Below are 14,611 nucleotides of genomic sequence, written 5' to 3'. Positions count from 1 at the left end.
ACATTTTAATGCAGCTCATAAAATTCTCTGCTTTTACCCTAAATGATTACTTGTAGGTCTAAGATTTGATCACAGCACCATCTTGTGGTCCTAATGTAAATTACAAAACACAAACTCAATATAATAAAAGTGCAGGTTTTATATTGTTATATGAAATAAACTGAAATAAATAAACACCATTAAAAACCACTTAAAATTAAAGCTTTGCAGCTCTCATCTTCAATACTGGAGCCAATGATATCATATCATTGAGTCCATAGTTACGATTCGCATCTAAAAAGTTGCCAGTATAATTCTTTGTATTCTATGAGTGTTTCCCACATCCCACCTCTGGGGTTAGTGGGAACAACTTCCAAAATGAAAAATGAGTATCCTGTAATGTCACATTTTATAGAGTGCTTGCTAAGTGCATTTTTCTCATTTTTTACTCTGACATCATATAAGTGCTCGTATATTCTTTGTCTAAACTTTCTTTCACTCTTTCCAACATAGAAAGAGGGACATTTCTTACAAACAGCTATATATATGATGCCTTTAGTATCACAATTGGCAAATGTGTTCAAACCCAATGTCATATTTCTTGCTTTTAAAAACAAGGTCTCCCCACAATTCAGATGTGAACAATAATTACATCTCCCACATCTATGCAAGCCTTTCTTGGGTTTGTTGGTGTTATTGCACATGTTGGCATTCTTCCCTCCCTCAAGGTAATTTTTAATGCTTTTACCTTTACGGTAAACATGAGTAAGTTCTTTGTCAAAGATGTGTTCAAGGTCCAAAAACTTTGAAAAACTATACCATTCTCTTGAAAAAATGTTCCTAATATATGCGGATTGTTCACTAAAAGTAGTGATTAACCCTGTCTCTTTATCTTTAAACTTGTGTACTTGTTCTTGGTTGTGAATCAAGTTTTCTTCTTTGCCAAGAATAGGTGCAAAAGTATCTGCTCTTTTGATATTAACTTCTTCAAGCACTCTATTAAACAAATCCAAGGGGTACCCTCTCTGAACAAAAAGATTCCTTAAAAAATTGGTTTCTTCCAAACAGACATTGTTGTCGGAAGTCATCCTACTGGACCTGACCAATTGTCCTTTCACTACCCCCTTCTTTTGGTGGGGTGGCAACTGGTATAATGCAAATAAGAATTAGAGAAGGTTTCTTTCCTGAAGATTCTTGATGTAAAATTCCCTTCTTTTTTCTCTATATGGACATCAAGATATCTCAATTCTTGCTCATCAAAGTAACTGGTAAATTTTAAAAAAGTAGAGGTACTATTTAAGTAAGCCAGGAGATTGTTAAAATTTTCCTTGCTACCCTTCCAAAAGAAACACAAATCATCTAAAAACCTAGTATACAGGGAACAATCTTTTAACAAGGGAGAATTTAATAAAAACTTTTCTTCCCAAAAGGCCATGATAATGTTAGCATATGCTGGTGCGCAATGTGCCCCCATTGCAACGCCTTTTTCTTGTTTAAAGTATTCCCCTTGGAAATAGATAAAATTGTTTTTTAGTATTATTTCCATCAGGGTTAAATTATTTCTAAAATCAATGTGTGTCAATTTTTTACTTAAAATAAGTTTTTCTTCGAACCAAGATAGGCCTAAATCATGTGGTATACAACCAAAGAGATCTATGACATCCATGGTCCCAAAAGTAGTGTTTTCAGTGTATAAAGAGGGTTTGATTCTTCTCAACAAATCCCAGGAATCTTGTAGAATATTGTCACACCCATCAAGAACATGTTTGATCTTGTGATCAACAAATTTTGCTAAGGGGGCTGTTATTGACCCTTCTGCTGACACAATTGGTCTGAGGGGGATCACAGGATTCTTATGAACTTTAGGTATCCCAAAATGCAAGGAATTTTGGTTTATCAACTATCAAAACTTATAGGTATTTTGATCAATAGACCCTTGCATTAACATATCATAAAGTAAAACCTGAATCTTTCTATATGCAATATTGACCTCATTAATGGACACTCTGGTATATTTGTCAGAGTCATTTAATAGGTCTAACATTTTGCCTTCATATTGAATTGTTTCCATAACAACAACCCCACCCCCCTTATCCGGTTTCATAACTCTCAAATTGTGATTGTCACTTATAGCTCTTAGGGTATTCTTTTCTTCCTGTGTTAAATTGGAATGAAAAGACCTTGTTGTCAGGTGGGTTCTGATTTCATTTTCCACCTTTAATTCAAAATTCTTGAGCTGGGGGTGTGGTGGATTAAATATACTTTTCGCTTAAGAAATTGTGCATCCTTCCCAGGTGTTTTATCTTTGAAAAAAAGTTCCAAATTCTTTTTACGAATAAACAACTTAATGTCTATCAGAAGTTTAAAGATGTCAGTTTGTTGTGTAGGAACAAAAGTAAAACCTTTTGAAAACAAATCAAACCAACTTTTATCTATACTAACACTGGAGTAATTGTATATATTGAACCCATTGAAAGTCCAGGTATTTAAATTGTTTGTAATACCATCAGCTAGTTCCAACCCTGACGTGTATTCTGAAGAGACCTCCCCCCCTCCCCCTGTAATTTTTTGAATTATAATACACTTTTTCTTGTTGCATCAATCTCTCTGATCTCCTAAGGGGGGGGGGGTATTCTTCTATTTCTTGGGGTAATTCTTGTTGTTCTTCCATTTCAGTTTCTCCCCATTCACTTCCATAAGTTTCTTGTCTCCCAATTCCCATAACCATTCCTATAAGTAGTTTTGGGTCTTGGATAATGCGTTTTATTTTTGTATTCTTCCTGGTCTCTTTTGATTTTCCCTATTTTCCTAGTTTGTACCTCTTTACATTTAACATCAACTTTTTGAAAAACATTCTGATATTTTAATTTATTGGCTTCAACAGTGTACAATAAATCATTTAAAATAGCTTTGTTAGTTTTTTCAATATCAACCTGCAATTTTTCCATCAACCTCTCATTATTTGTAATTATAGCTTTCATAATGTTAATTCCACAATTATCAAAAATCGAGGTAAGCTCAGACCAAAATTCAGACCCTTCCACAACATTGTTAGGGTATTTGCAAACCCTTAAACCTTTGGGAACAATGTTTAAGGAAATACAATATTTAAGATAGTCATTATCAATTTCAAGGGTTTTGTATTTAATTAAAAAATTCCAAATCATTCAATAAGGTAACAAAATTGGTAGTACTGTATTTGTTTGGACTGTACTGTAGATCAAAATTGTATTTTGCCTTTAAACAGTCTGAGAAAAGTTTCTGTGTACCTGAAGGAATATTTGGCTTGTCCATGCACCCATGGTGCTGCCTTCTTTGGCTTTTCGGTCTCATAGAAATTTCTTCTTTTCTGGTGTTAATAGTGTTCTCTTGATCCACTGTAATGTGCGGAAACCCATCCAAGCTGTTTTCACAGCTTTCAGCTTCTTCACAAGGGAAAATGTTGTTCACATTATCGCAAACACGTTCATCCGTACCCGCCTGCTTGCGATTCACTTCCTGGTTCCCTGGCGGTTGTGTGAAAGAAGCAAAAGAAACAATTGACTGGCTCAGTGGTGTCAGAAGGGCAACCAATTGCGTAAGTTGTCCGATTAACTTCCGCAGTTCCCCTGTCTCTGAGCTCCGTGGAGCTAGATCTGCACTCGGTAGTGGCTCCATAAACACAAACTTGGAAACAGTAGGAGAGCCAAAAATGGACAAAAAGACCAATAAATGTAGTTCCAACTCGACCAAGCACAAATAAATCTCAGCTCCAAAGATAAAAAATGCTTTAATGTGCACAGTTGCGACCACTCCACCACAAGCCAGAAACTGTGAAATACAAACAAGAACACTAAATACAATAACGTATCCAATGAAACGTTTTCGTCGCCAACTTCCTCAGTTGTATCAGCCATGTTTTGAATTTAGTGTTTTTATATGCCATTTGAATTTCATCACAATTCCATTGACCAATCATTTTGTCCACATTATTACACATAATTATAAAATAAAATATAAAACCTTTTCAGTTTTAAAATTGAACTTTCCCATTGAAATAAAATAAACCATTCAATGTTTCCCACCATATGTTATATAAGATCTTTAAAACTTTTTTTTAAAAACTTTATAAGAACTTTAAAACATTTTAATGCAGCTCATAAAATTCTCTGCTTTTACCCTAAATGATTACTTGTAGGTCTAAGATTTGATCACACCACCATCTTGTGGTCCTAATGTAAATTACAAAACACAAACTCAATATAATAAAAGTGCAGGTTTTATATTGTTATATGAAATAAACTGAAATAAATAAACACCATTAAAAACCACTTAAAATTAAAGCTTTGCAGCTCTCATCTTCAATACTGGAGCCAATGATATCATATCATTGAGTCCATAGTTACGATTCGCATCTAAAAAAAGTTGCCAGTATAATTCTTTGTATTCTATGAGTGTTTCCCACATCCCACCTCTGGGGTTAGTGGGAACAACTTCCAAAATGAAAAATGAGTATCCTGTAATGTCACATTTTATAGAGTGCTTGCTAAGTGCATTTTTCTCATTTTTTACTCTGACATCATATAAGTGCTCGTATATTCTTTGTCTAAACTTTCTTTCACTCTTTCCAACATAGAAAGAGGGACATTTCTTACAAACAGCTATATATATGATGCCTTCAGTATCACAATTGGCAAATGTGTTCAAACCCAATGTCATATTTCTTGCTTTTAAAAACAAGGTCTCCCCACAATTCAGATGTGAACAATAATTACATCTCCCACATCTATGCAAGCCTTTCTTGGGTTTGTTGGTGTTATTGCACATGTTGGCATTCTTCCCTCCCTCAAGGTAATTTTTAATGCTTTTACCTTTACGGTAAACATGAGTAAGTTCTTTGTCAAAGATGTGTTCAAGGTCCAAAAACTTTGAAAAACTATACCATTCTCTTGAAAAAATGTTCCTAATATATGCGGATTGTTCACTAAAAGTAGTGATTAACCCTGTCTCTTTATCTTTAAACTTGTGTACTTGTTCTTGGTTGTGAATCAAGTTTTCTTCTTTGCCAAGAATAGGTGCAAAAGTATCTGCTCTTTTGATATTAACTTCTTCAAGCACTCTATTAAACAAATCCAAGGGGTACCCTCTCTGAACAAAAAGATTCCTTAAAAAATTGGTTTCTTCCAAAAAGACATTGTTGTCGGAAGTCATCCTACTGGACCTGACCAATTGTCCTTTCACTACCCCCTTCTTTTGGTGGGGGGGTGGCAACTGGTATAATGCAAATAAGAATTAGAGAAGGTTTCTTTCCTGAAGATTCTTGATGTAAAATTCCCTTCTTTTTTCTCTATATGGACATCAAGATATCTCAATTCTTGCTCATCAAAGTAACTGGTAAATTTTAAAAAAGTAGAGGTACTATTTAAGTAAGCCAGGAGATTGTTAAAATTTTCCTTGCTACCCTTCCAAAAGAAACACAAATCATCTAAAAACCTAGTATACAGGGAACAATCTTTTAACAAGGGAGAATTTAATAAAAACTTTTCTTCCCAAAAGGCCATGATAATGTTAGCATATGCTGGTGCGCAATGTGCCCCCATTGCAACGCCTTTTTCTTGTTTAAAGTATTCCCCTTGGAAATAGATAAAATTGTTTTTTAGTATTATTTCCATCAGGGTTAAATTATTTCTAAAATCAATGTGTGTCAATTTTTTACTTAAAATAAGTTTTTCTTCGAACCAAGATAGGCCTAAATCATGTGGTATACAACCAAAGAGATCTATGACATCCATGGTCCCAAAAGTAGTGTTTTCAGTGTATAAAGAGGGTTTGATTCTTCTCAACAAATCCCAGGAATCTTGTAGAATATTGTCACACCCATCAAGAACATGTTTGATCTTGTGATCAACAAATTTTGCTAAGGGGGCTGTTATTGACCCTTCTGCTGACACAATTGGTCTGAGGGGGGGATCACAGGGATTCTTATGAACTTTAGGTATCCCAAAAATGCAAGGAATTTTTGGTTTATCAACTATCAAAAACTTATAGGTATTTTGATCAATAGACCCTTGCATTAACATATCATAAAGTAAAACCTGAATCTTTCTATATGCAATATTGACCTCATTAATGGACACTCTGGTATATTTGTCAGAGTCATTTAATAGGTCTAACATTTTGCCTTCATATTGAATTGTTTCCATAACAACAACCCCACCCCCCTTATCCGGTTTCATAACTCTCAAATTGTGATTGTCACTTATAGCTCTTAGGGTATTCTTTTCTTCCTGTGTTAAATTGGAATGAAAAGACCTTGTTGTCAGGTGGGTTCTGATTTCATTTTCCACCTTTAATTCAAAATTCTTGAGCTGGGGGTGTGTGGGTGGATTAAATATACTTTTTCGCTTAAGAAATTGTGCATCATTCCCAGGTGTTTTATCTTTGAAAAAAAGTTCCAAATTCTTTTTACGAATAAACAACTTAATGTCTATCAGAAGTTTAAAGATGTCAGTTTGTTGTGTAGGAACAAAAGTAAAACCTTTTGAAAACAAATCAAACCAACTTTTATCTATACTAACACTGGAGTAATTGTATATATTGAACCCATTGAAAGTCCAGGTATTTAAATTGTTTGTAATACCATCAGCTAGTTCCAACCCTGACGTGTATTCTGAAGAGACCTCCCCCCCTCCCCCTGTAATTTTTTGAATTATAATACACTTTTTCTTGTTGCATCAATCTCTCTGATCTCCTAAGGGGGGGGGGGGTATCTTCTATTTCTTGGGGTAATTCTTGTTGTTCTTCCATTTCAGTTTCTCCCCATTCACTTCCATAAGTTTCTTGTCTCCCCAATTCCCATAACCATTCCTATAAGTAGTTTTGGGTCTTGGATAATGCGTTTTATTTTTGTATTCTTCCTGGTCTCTTTTGATTTTCCCTATTTTCCTAGTTTGTACCTCTTTACATTTAACATCAACTTTTGAAAAACATTCTGATATTTTAATTTATTGGCTTCAACAGTGTACAATAAATCATTTAAAATAGCTTTGTTAGTTTTTCAATATCAACCTGCAATTTTCCATCAACCTCTCATTATTTGTAATTATAGCTTTCATAATGTTAATTCCACAATTATCAAAAATCGAGGTAAGCTCAGACCAAAATTCAGACCCTTCCACAACATTGTTAGGGTATTTGCAAACCCTTAAACCTTTGGGAACAATGTTTAAGGAAATACAATATTTAAGATAGTCATTATCAATTTCAAGGGTTTTGTATTTAATTAAAAAATTCCAAATCATTCAATAAGGTAACAAAATTGGTAGTACTGTATTTGTTTGGACTGTACTGTAGATCAAAATTGTATTTTGCCTTTAAACAGTCTGAGAAAAGTTTCTGTGTACCTGAAGGAATATTTGGCTTGTCCATGCACCCATGGTGCTGCCTTCTTTGGCTTTTCGGTCTCATAGAAATTTCTTCTTTTCTGGTGTTAATAGTGTTCTCTTGATCCACTGTAATGTGCGGAAACCCATCCAAGCTGTTTTCACAGCTTTCAGCTTCTTCACAAGGGAAAATGTTGTTCACATTATCGCAAACACGTTCATCCGTACCCGCCTGCTTGCGATTCACTTCCTGGTTCCCTGGCGGTTGTGTGAAAGAAGCAAAAGAAACAATTGACTGGCTCAGTGGTGTCAGAAGGCAACCAATTGCGTAGTTGTCCGATTAACTTCCGCAGTTCCCCTGTCTCTGAGCTCCGTGGAGCTAGATCTGCACTCGGTAGTGGCTCCATAAACACAAACTTGGAAACAGTAGGAGAGCCAAAAATGGACAAAAGACCAATAAATGTAGTTCCAACTCGACCAAGCACAAATAAATCTCAGCTCCAAAGATAAAAAATGCTTTAATGTGCACAGTTGCGACCACTCCACCACAAGCCAGAAACTGTGAAATACAAACAAGAACACTAAATACAATAACGTATCCAATGAAACGTTTTCGTCGCCAACTTCCTCAGTTGTATCAGCCATGTTTTGAATTTAGTGTTTTTATATGCCATTTGAATTTCATCACAATTCCATTGACCAATCATTTTGTCCACATTATTACACATAATTATAAAATAAAATATAAAACCTTTTCAGTTTTAAAATTGAACTTTCCCATTGAAATAAAATAAACCATTCAATGTTTCCCACCATATGTTATATAAGATCTTTAAAACTTTTTTTTAAAAACTTTATAAGAACTTTAAAAACATTTTAATGCAGCTCATAAAATTCTCTGCTTTTACCCTAAATGATTACTTGTAGGTCTAAGATTTGATCACAGCACCATCTTGTGGTCCTAATGTAAATTACAAAACACAAACTCAATATAATAAAAGTGCAGGTTTTATATTGTTATATGAAATAAACTGAAATAAATAAACACCATTAAAAACCACTTAAAATTAAAGCTTTGCAGCTCTCATCTTCAATACTGGAGCCAATGATATCATATCATTGAGTCCATAGTTACGATTCGCATCTAAAAAAAGTTGCCAGTATAATTCTTTGTATTCTATGAGTGTTTCCCACATCCCACCTCTGGGGTTAGTGGGAACAACTTCCAAAATGAAAATGAGTATCCTGTAATGTCACATTTTATAGAGTGCTTGCTAAGTGCATTTTTCTCATTTTTACTCTGACATCATATAAGTGCTCAGATATTCTTTGTCTAAACTTTCTTTCACTCTTTCCAACATAGAAAGAGGGACATTTCTTACAAACAGCTATATATATGATGCCTTCAGTATCACAATTGGCAAATGTGTTCAAACCCAATGTCATATTTCTTGCTTTTAAAAACAAGGTCTCCCACAATTCAGATGTGAACAATAATTACATCTCCCACATCTATGCAAGCCTTTCTTGGGTTTGTTGGTGTTATTGCACATGTTGGCATTCTTCCCTCCCTCAAGGTAATTTTTAATGCTTTTACCTTTACGGTAAACATGAGTAAGTTCTTTGTCAAAGATGTGTTCAAGGTCCAAAACTTTGAAAAACTATACCATTCTCTTGAAAAAATGTTCCTAATATATGCGGATTGTTCACTAAAAGTAGTGATTAACCCTGTCTCTTTATCTTTAAACTTGTGTACTTGTTCTTGGTTGTGAATCAAGTTTTCTTCTTTGCCAAGAATAGGTGCAAAAGTATCTGCTCTTTTGATATTAACTTCTTCAAGCACTCTATTAAACAAATCCAAGGGGTACCCTCTCTGAACAAAAAGATTCCTTAAAAAATTGGTTTCTTCCAAAAGACATTGTTGTCGGAAGTCATCCTACTGGACCTGACCAATTGTCCTTTCACTACCCCCTTCTTTTGGTGGGGGGTGGCAACTGGTATAATGCAAATAAGAATTAGAGAAGGTTTCTTTCCTGAAGATTCTTGATGTAAAATTCCCTTCTTTTTTCTCTATATGGACATCAAGATATCTCAATTCTTGCTCATCAAAGTAACTGGTAAATTTTAAAAAAGTAGAGGTACTATTTAAGTAAGCCAGGAGATTGTTAAAATTTTCCTTGCTACCCTTCCAAAAGAAACACAAATCATCTAAAAACCTAGTATACAGGGAACAATCTTTTAACAAGGGAGAATTTAATAAAAACTTTTCTTCCCAAAAGGCCATGATAATGTTAGCATATGCTGGTGCGCAATGTGCCCCCATTGCAACGCCTTTTTCTTGTTTAAAGTATTCCCCTTGGAAATAGATAAAATTGTTTTTTAGTATTATTTCCATCAGGGTTAAATTATTTCTAAAATCAATGTGTGTCAATTTTTTACTTAAAATAAGTTTTTCTTCAACCAAGATAGGCCTAAATCATGTGGTATACAACCAAAGAGATCTATGACATCCATGGTCCCAAAAGTAGTGTTTTCAGTGTATAAAGAGGGTTTGATTCTTCTCAACAAATCCCAGGAATCTTGTAGAATATTGTCACACCCATCAAGAACATGTTTGATCTTGTGATCAACAAATTTTGCTAAGGGGGCTGTTATTGACCCTTCTGCTGACACAATTGGTCTGAGGGGGGGATCACAGGGATTCTTATGAACTTTAGGTATCCCAAAAATGCAAGGAATTTTTGGTTTATCAACTATCAAAACTTATAGGTATTTTGATCAATAGACCCTTGCATTAACATATCATAAAGTAAAACCTGAATCTTTCTATATGCAATATTGACCTCATTAATGGACACTCTGGTATATTTGTCAGAGTCATTTAATAGGTCTAACATTTTGCCTTCATATTGAATTGTTTCCATAACAACAACCCCACCCCCCTTATCCGGTTTCATAACTCTCAAATTGTGATTGTCACTTATAGCTCTTAGGGTATTCTTTTCTTCCTGTGTTAAATTGGAATGAAAAGACCTTGTTGTCAGGTGGGTTCTGATTTCATTTTCCACCTTTAATTCAAAATTCTTGAGCTGGGGGTGTGTGGGTGGATTAAATATACTTTTTCGCTTAAGAAATTGTGCATCATTCCCAGGTGTTTTATCTTTGAAAAAGTTCCAAATTCTTTTTACTTAATAAACAACTTAATGTCTATCAGAAGTTTAAAGATGTCAGTTTGTTGTGTAGGAACAAAAGTAAAACCTTTTGAAAACAAATCAAACCAACTTTTATCTATACTAACACTGGAGTAATTGTATATATTGAACCCATTGAAAGTCCAGGTATTTAAATTGTTTGTAATACCATCAGCTAGTTCCAACCCTGACGTGTATTCTGAAGAGACCTCCCCCCCTCCCCCTGTAATTTTTTGAATTATAATACACTTTTTCTTGTTGCATCAATCTCTCTGATCTCCTAAGGGGGGGGGGGTATTCTTCTATTTCTTGGGGTAATTCTTGTTGTTCTTCCATTTCAGTTTCTCCCCATTCACTTCCATAAGTTTCTTGTCTCCCCCAATTCCCATAACCATTCCTATAAGTAGTTTTGGGTCTTGGATAATGCGTTTTATTTTTGTATTCTTCCTGGTCTCTTTTGATTTTCCCTATTTTCCTAGTTTGTACCTCTTTACATTTAACATCAACTTTTTGAAAAACATTCTGATATTTTAATTTATTGGCTTCAACAGTGTACAATAAATCATTTAAAATAGCTTTGTTAGTTTTTTCAATATCAACCTGCAATTTTTCCATCAACCTCTCATTATTTGTAATTATAGCTTTCATAATGTTAATTCCACAATTATCAAAAATCGAGGTAAGCTCAGACCAAAATTCAGACCCTTCCACAACATTGTTAGGGTATTTGCAAACCCTTAAACCTTTGGGAACAATGTTTAAGGAAATACAATATTTAAGATAGTCATTATCAATTTCAAGGGTTTTGTATTTAATTAAAAAAAATTCCAAATCATTCAATAAGGTAACAAAATTGGTAGTACTGTATTTGTTTGGACTGTACTGTAGATCAAAATTGTATTTTGCCTTTAAACAGTCTGAGAAAAGTTTCTGTGTACCTGAAGGAATATTTGGCTTGTCCATGCACCCATGGTGCTGCCTTCTTTGGCTTTTCGGTCTCATAGAAATTTCTTCTTTTCTGGTGTTAATAGTGTTCTCTTGATCCACTGTAATGTGCGGAAACCCATCCAAGCTGTTTTCACAGCTTTCAGCTTCTTCACAAGGGAAAATGTTGTTCACATTATCGCAAACACGTTCATCCGTACCCGCCTGCTTGCGATTCACTTCCTGGTTCCCTGGCGGTTGTGTGAAAGAAGCAAAAGAAACAATTGACTGGCTCAGTGGTGTCAGAAGGGCAACCAATTGCGTAAGTTGTCCGATTAACTTCCGCAGTTCCCCTGTCTCTGAGCTCCGTGGAGCTAGATCTGCACTCGGTAGTGGCTCCATAAACACAAACTTGGAAACAGTAGGAGAGCCAAAAATGGACAAAAAGACCAATAAATGTAGTTCCAACTCGACCAAGCACAAATAAATCTCAGCTCCAAAGATAAAAAATGCTTTAATGTGCACAGTTGCGACCACTCCACCACAAGCCAGAAACTGTGAAATACAAACAAGAACACTAAATACAATAACGTATCCAATGAAACGCTTTTCCGCCAACTTCCTCAGTTGTATCAGCCATGTTTTGAATTTAGTGTTTTTATATGCCATTTGAATTTCATCACAATTCCATTGACCAATCATTTTGTCCACATTATTACACATAATTATAAAATAAAATATAAAACCTTTTCAGTTTTAAAATTGAACTTTCCCATTGAAATAAAATAAACCATTCAATGTTTCCCACCATATGTTATATAAGATCTTTAAAACTTTTTTAAAAACTTTATAAGAACTTTAAAACATTTTAATGCAGCTCATAAAATTCTCTGCTTTTACCCTAAATGATTACTTGTAGGTCTAAGATTTGATCACAGCACCATCTTGTGGTCATAATATAAATTACTAAACACAAACTCAATTTAATAAAAATGCAGGTTTTATATTGTTTTGTGAAATAAGCTAAAAAAGATAACCACCATTAACAGCTATTTAAAATTAAGCTTTGCAGCTCTCATCTTCAATACTGGGGCCAATTATATCATATCATTTAGTCCATAGTTACAATTCGCGTCCAAATAAAGTTGCCAGTATAATTCTTTATATTCTATGAGTGTTTCCCACATCCCGCCTCTGGGGTTAGTGGGAACAACTTCCAAAATGAAAATGAGTATCCTGTAATGTCACATTTTATAGAGTGCTTGCTAAGTGCATTTTTCTCATTTTTTACTCTGACATCATATAAGTGCTCGTATATTCTTTGTCTAAACTTTCTTTCACTCTTTCCAACATAGAAAGAGGGACATTTCTTACAAACAGCTATATATATGATGCCTTCAGTATCACAATTGGCAAATGTGTTCAAACCCAATGTCATATTTCTTGCTTTTAAAAACAAGGTCTCCCCACAATTCAGATGTGAACAATAATTACATCTCCCACATCTATGCAAGCCTTTCTTGGGTTTGTTGGTGTTATTGCACATGTTGGCATTCTTCCCTCCCTCAAGGTAATTTTTAATGCTTTTACCTTTACGGTAAACATGAGTAAGTTCTTTGTCAAAGATGTGTTCAAGGTCCAAAACTTTGAAAACTATACCATTCTCTTGAAAAAATGTTCCTAATATATGCGGATTGTTCACTAAAAGTAGTGATTAACCCTGTCTCTTTATCTTTAAACTTGTGTACTTGTTCTTGGTTGTGAATCAAGTTTTCTTCTTTGCCAAGAATAGGTGCAAAAGTATCTGCTCTTTGATATTAACTTCTTCAAGCACTCTATTAAACAAATCCAAGGGGTACCCTCTCTGAACAAAAAGATTCCTTAAAAAATTGGTTTCTTCCAAAAAGACATTGTTGTCGGAAGTCATCCTACTGGACCTGACCAATTGTCCTTTCACTACCCCCTTCTTTTGGTGGGGGGGTGGCAACTGGTATAATGCAAATAAGAATTAGAGAAGGTTTCTTTCCTGAAGATTCTTGATGTAAAATTCCCTTCTTTTTTCTCTATATGGACATCAAGATATCTCAATTCTTGCTCATCAAAGTAACTGGTAAATTTTAAAAAAGTAGAGGTACTATTTAAGTAAGCCAGGAGATTGTTAAAATTTTCCTTGCTACCCTTCCAAAAGAAACACAAATCATCTAAAACCTAGTATACAGGGAACAATCTTTTAACAAGGAGAATTTAATAAAAACTTTTCTTCCCAAAAGGCCATGATAATGTTAGCATATGCTGGTGCGCAATGTGCCCCCCTTGCAACGCCTTTTTCTTGTTTAAAGTATTCCCTTGGAAATAGATAAAATTGTTTTTAGTATTATTTCCATCAGGGTTAAATTATTTCTAAAATCAATGTGTGTCAATTTTTACTTAAAATAAGTTTTTCTTCGAACCAAGATAGGCCTAAATCATGTGGTATACAACCAAAGAGATCTATGACATCCATGGTCCCAAAAGTAGTGTTTTCAGTGTATAAAGAGGGTTTGATTCTTCTCAACAAATCCCAGGAATCTTTTAGAATATTGTCACACCCATCAAGAACATGTTTGATCTTGTGATCAACAAATTTTGCTAAGGGGGCTGTTATTGACCCTTCTGCTGACACAATTGGTCTGAGGGGGGGATCACAGGGATTCTTATGAACTTTAGGTATCCCAAAAATGCAAGGAATTTTTGGTTTATCAACTATCAAAAACTTGTAGGTATTTTGATCAATAGACCCTTGCATTAACATATCATAAAGTAAAACCTGAATCTTTCTATATGCAATATTGACCTCATTAATGGACACTCTGGTATATTTGTCAGAGTCATTTAATAGGTCTAACATTTTGCCTTCATATTGAATTGTTTCCATAACAACAACCCCACCCCCCTTATCCGGTTTCATAACTCTCAAATTGTGATTGTCACTTATAGCTCTTAGGGTATTCTTTTCTTCCTGTGTTAAATTGGAATGAAAAGACCTTGTTGTCAGGTGGGTTCTGATTTCATTTTCCACCTTTAATTCAAAATTCTTGAGCTGGGGGTGTGTGGGTGGATTAAATATACTTTTTCGCTTAAGAAATTGTGCATCATTCCCAGGTGTTTTATCTTTGA

General features: G+C 34.6%; 1 protein-coding gene across 1 annotated transcript in view; it reads left to right on the top strand.

Moving 5' to 3' along the window:
- Positions 1-13,058: 13,058 nt before the first annotated feature.
- The window catches only part of LOC122789824 (trace amine-associated receptor 4-like), a 67,952-nt gene continuing 66,399 nt past the window's right edge, over positions 13,059-14,611 (top strand). The window contains exon 1 of the mRNA XM_044057263.1: positions 13,059-13,062. Within this exon, the coding sequence (XP_043913198.1) occupies positions 13,059-13,062 (4 nt within the window). The remainder of the gene's footprint in view (positions 13,063-14,611) is intronic.

The sequence above is a fragment of the Protopterus annectens genome, chromosome 15.part0 (genome assembly GCF_019279795.1).
Source record: "Protopterus annectens isolate FY-2018-M chromosome 15.part0, PAN1.0, whole genome shotgun sequence".
NCBI lineage: Eukaryota > Metazoa > Chordata > Ceratodontiformes > Protopteridae > Protopterus > Protopterus annectens.
The sequence above is the reverse complement of the archived record's forward strand: the minus strand, read 5'-3'. Positions and strand labels throughout refer to the sequence as shown.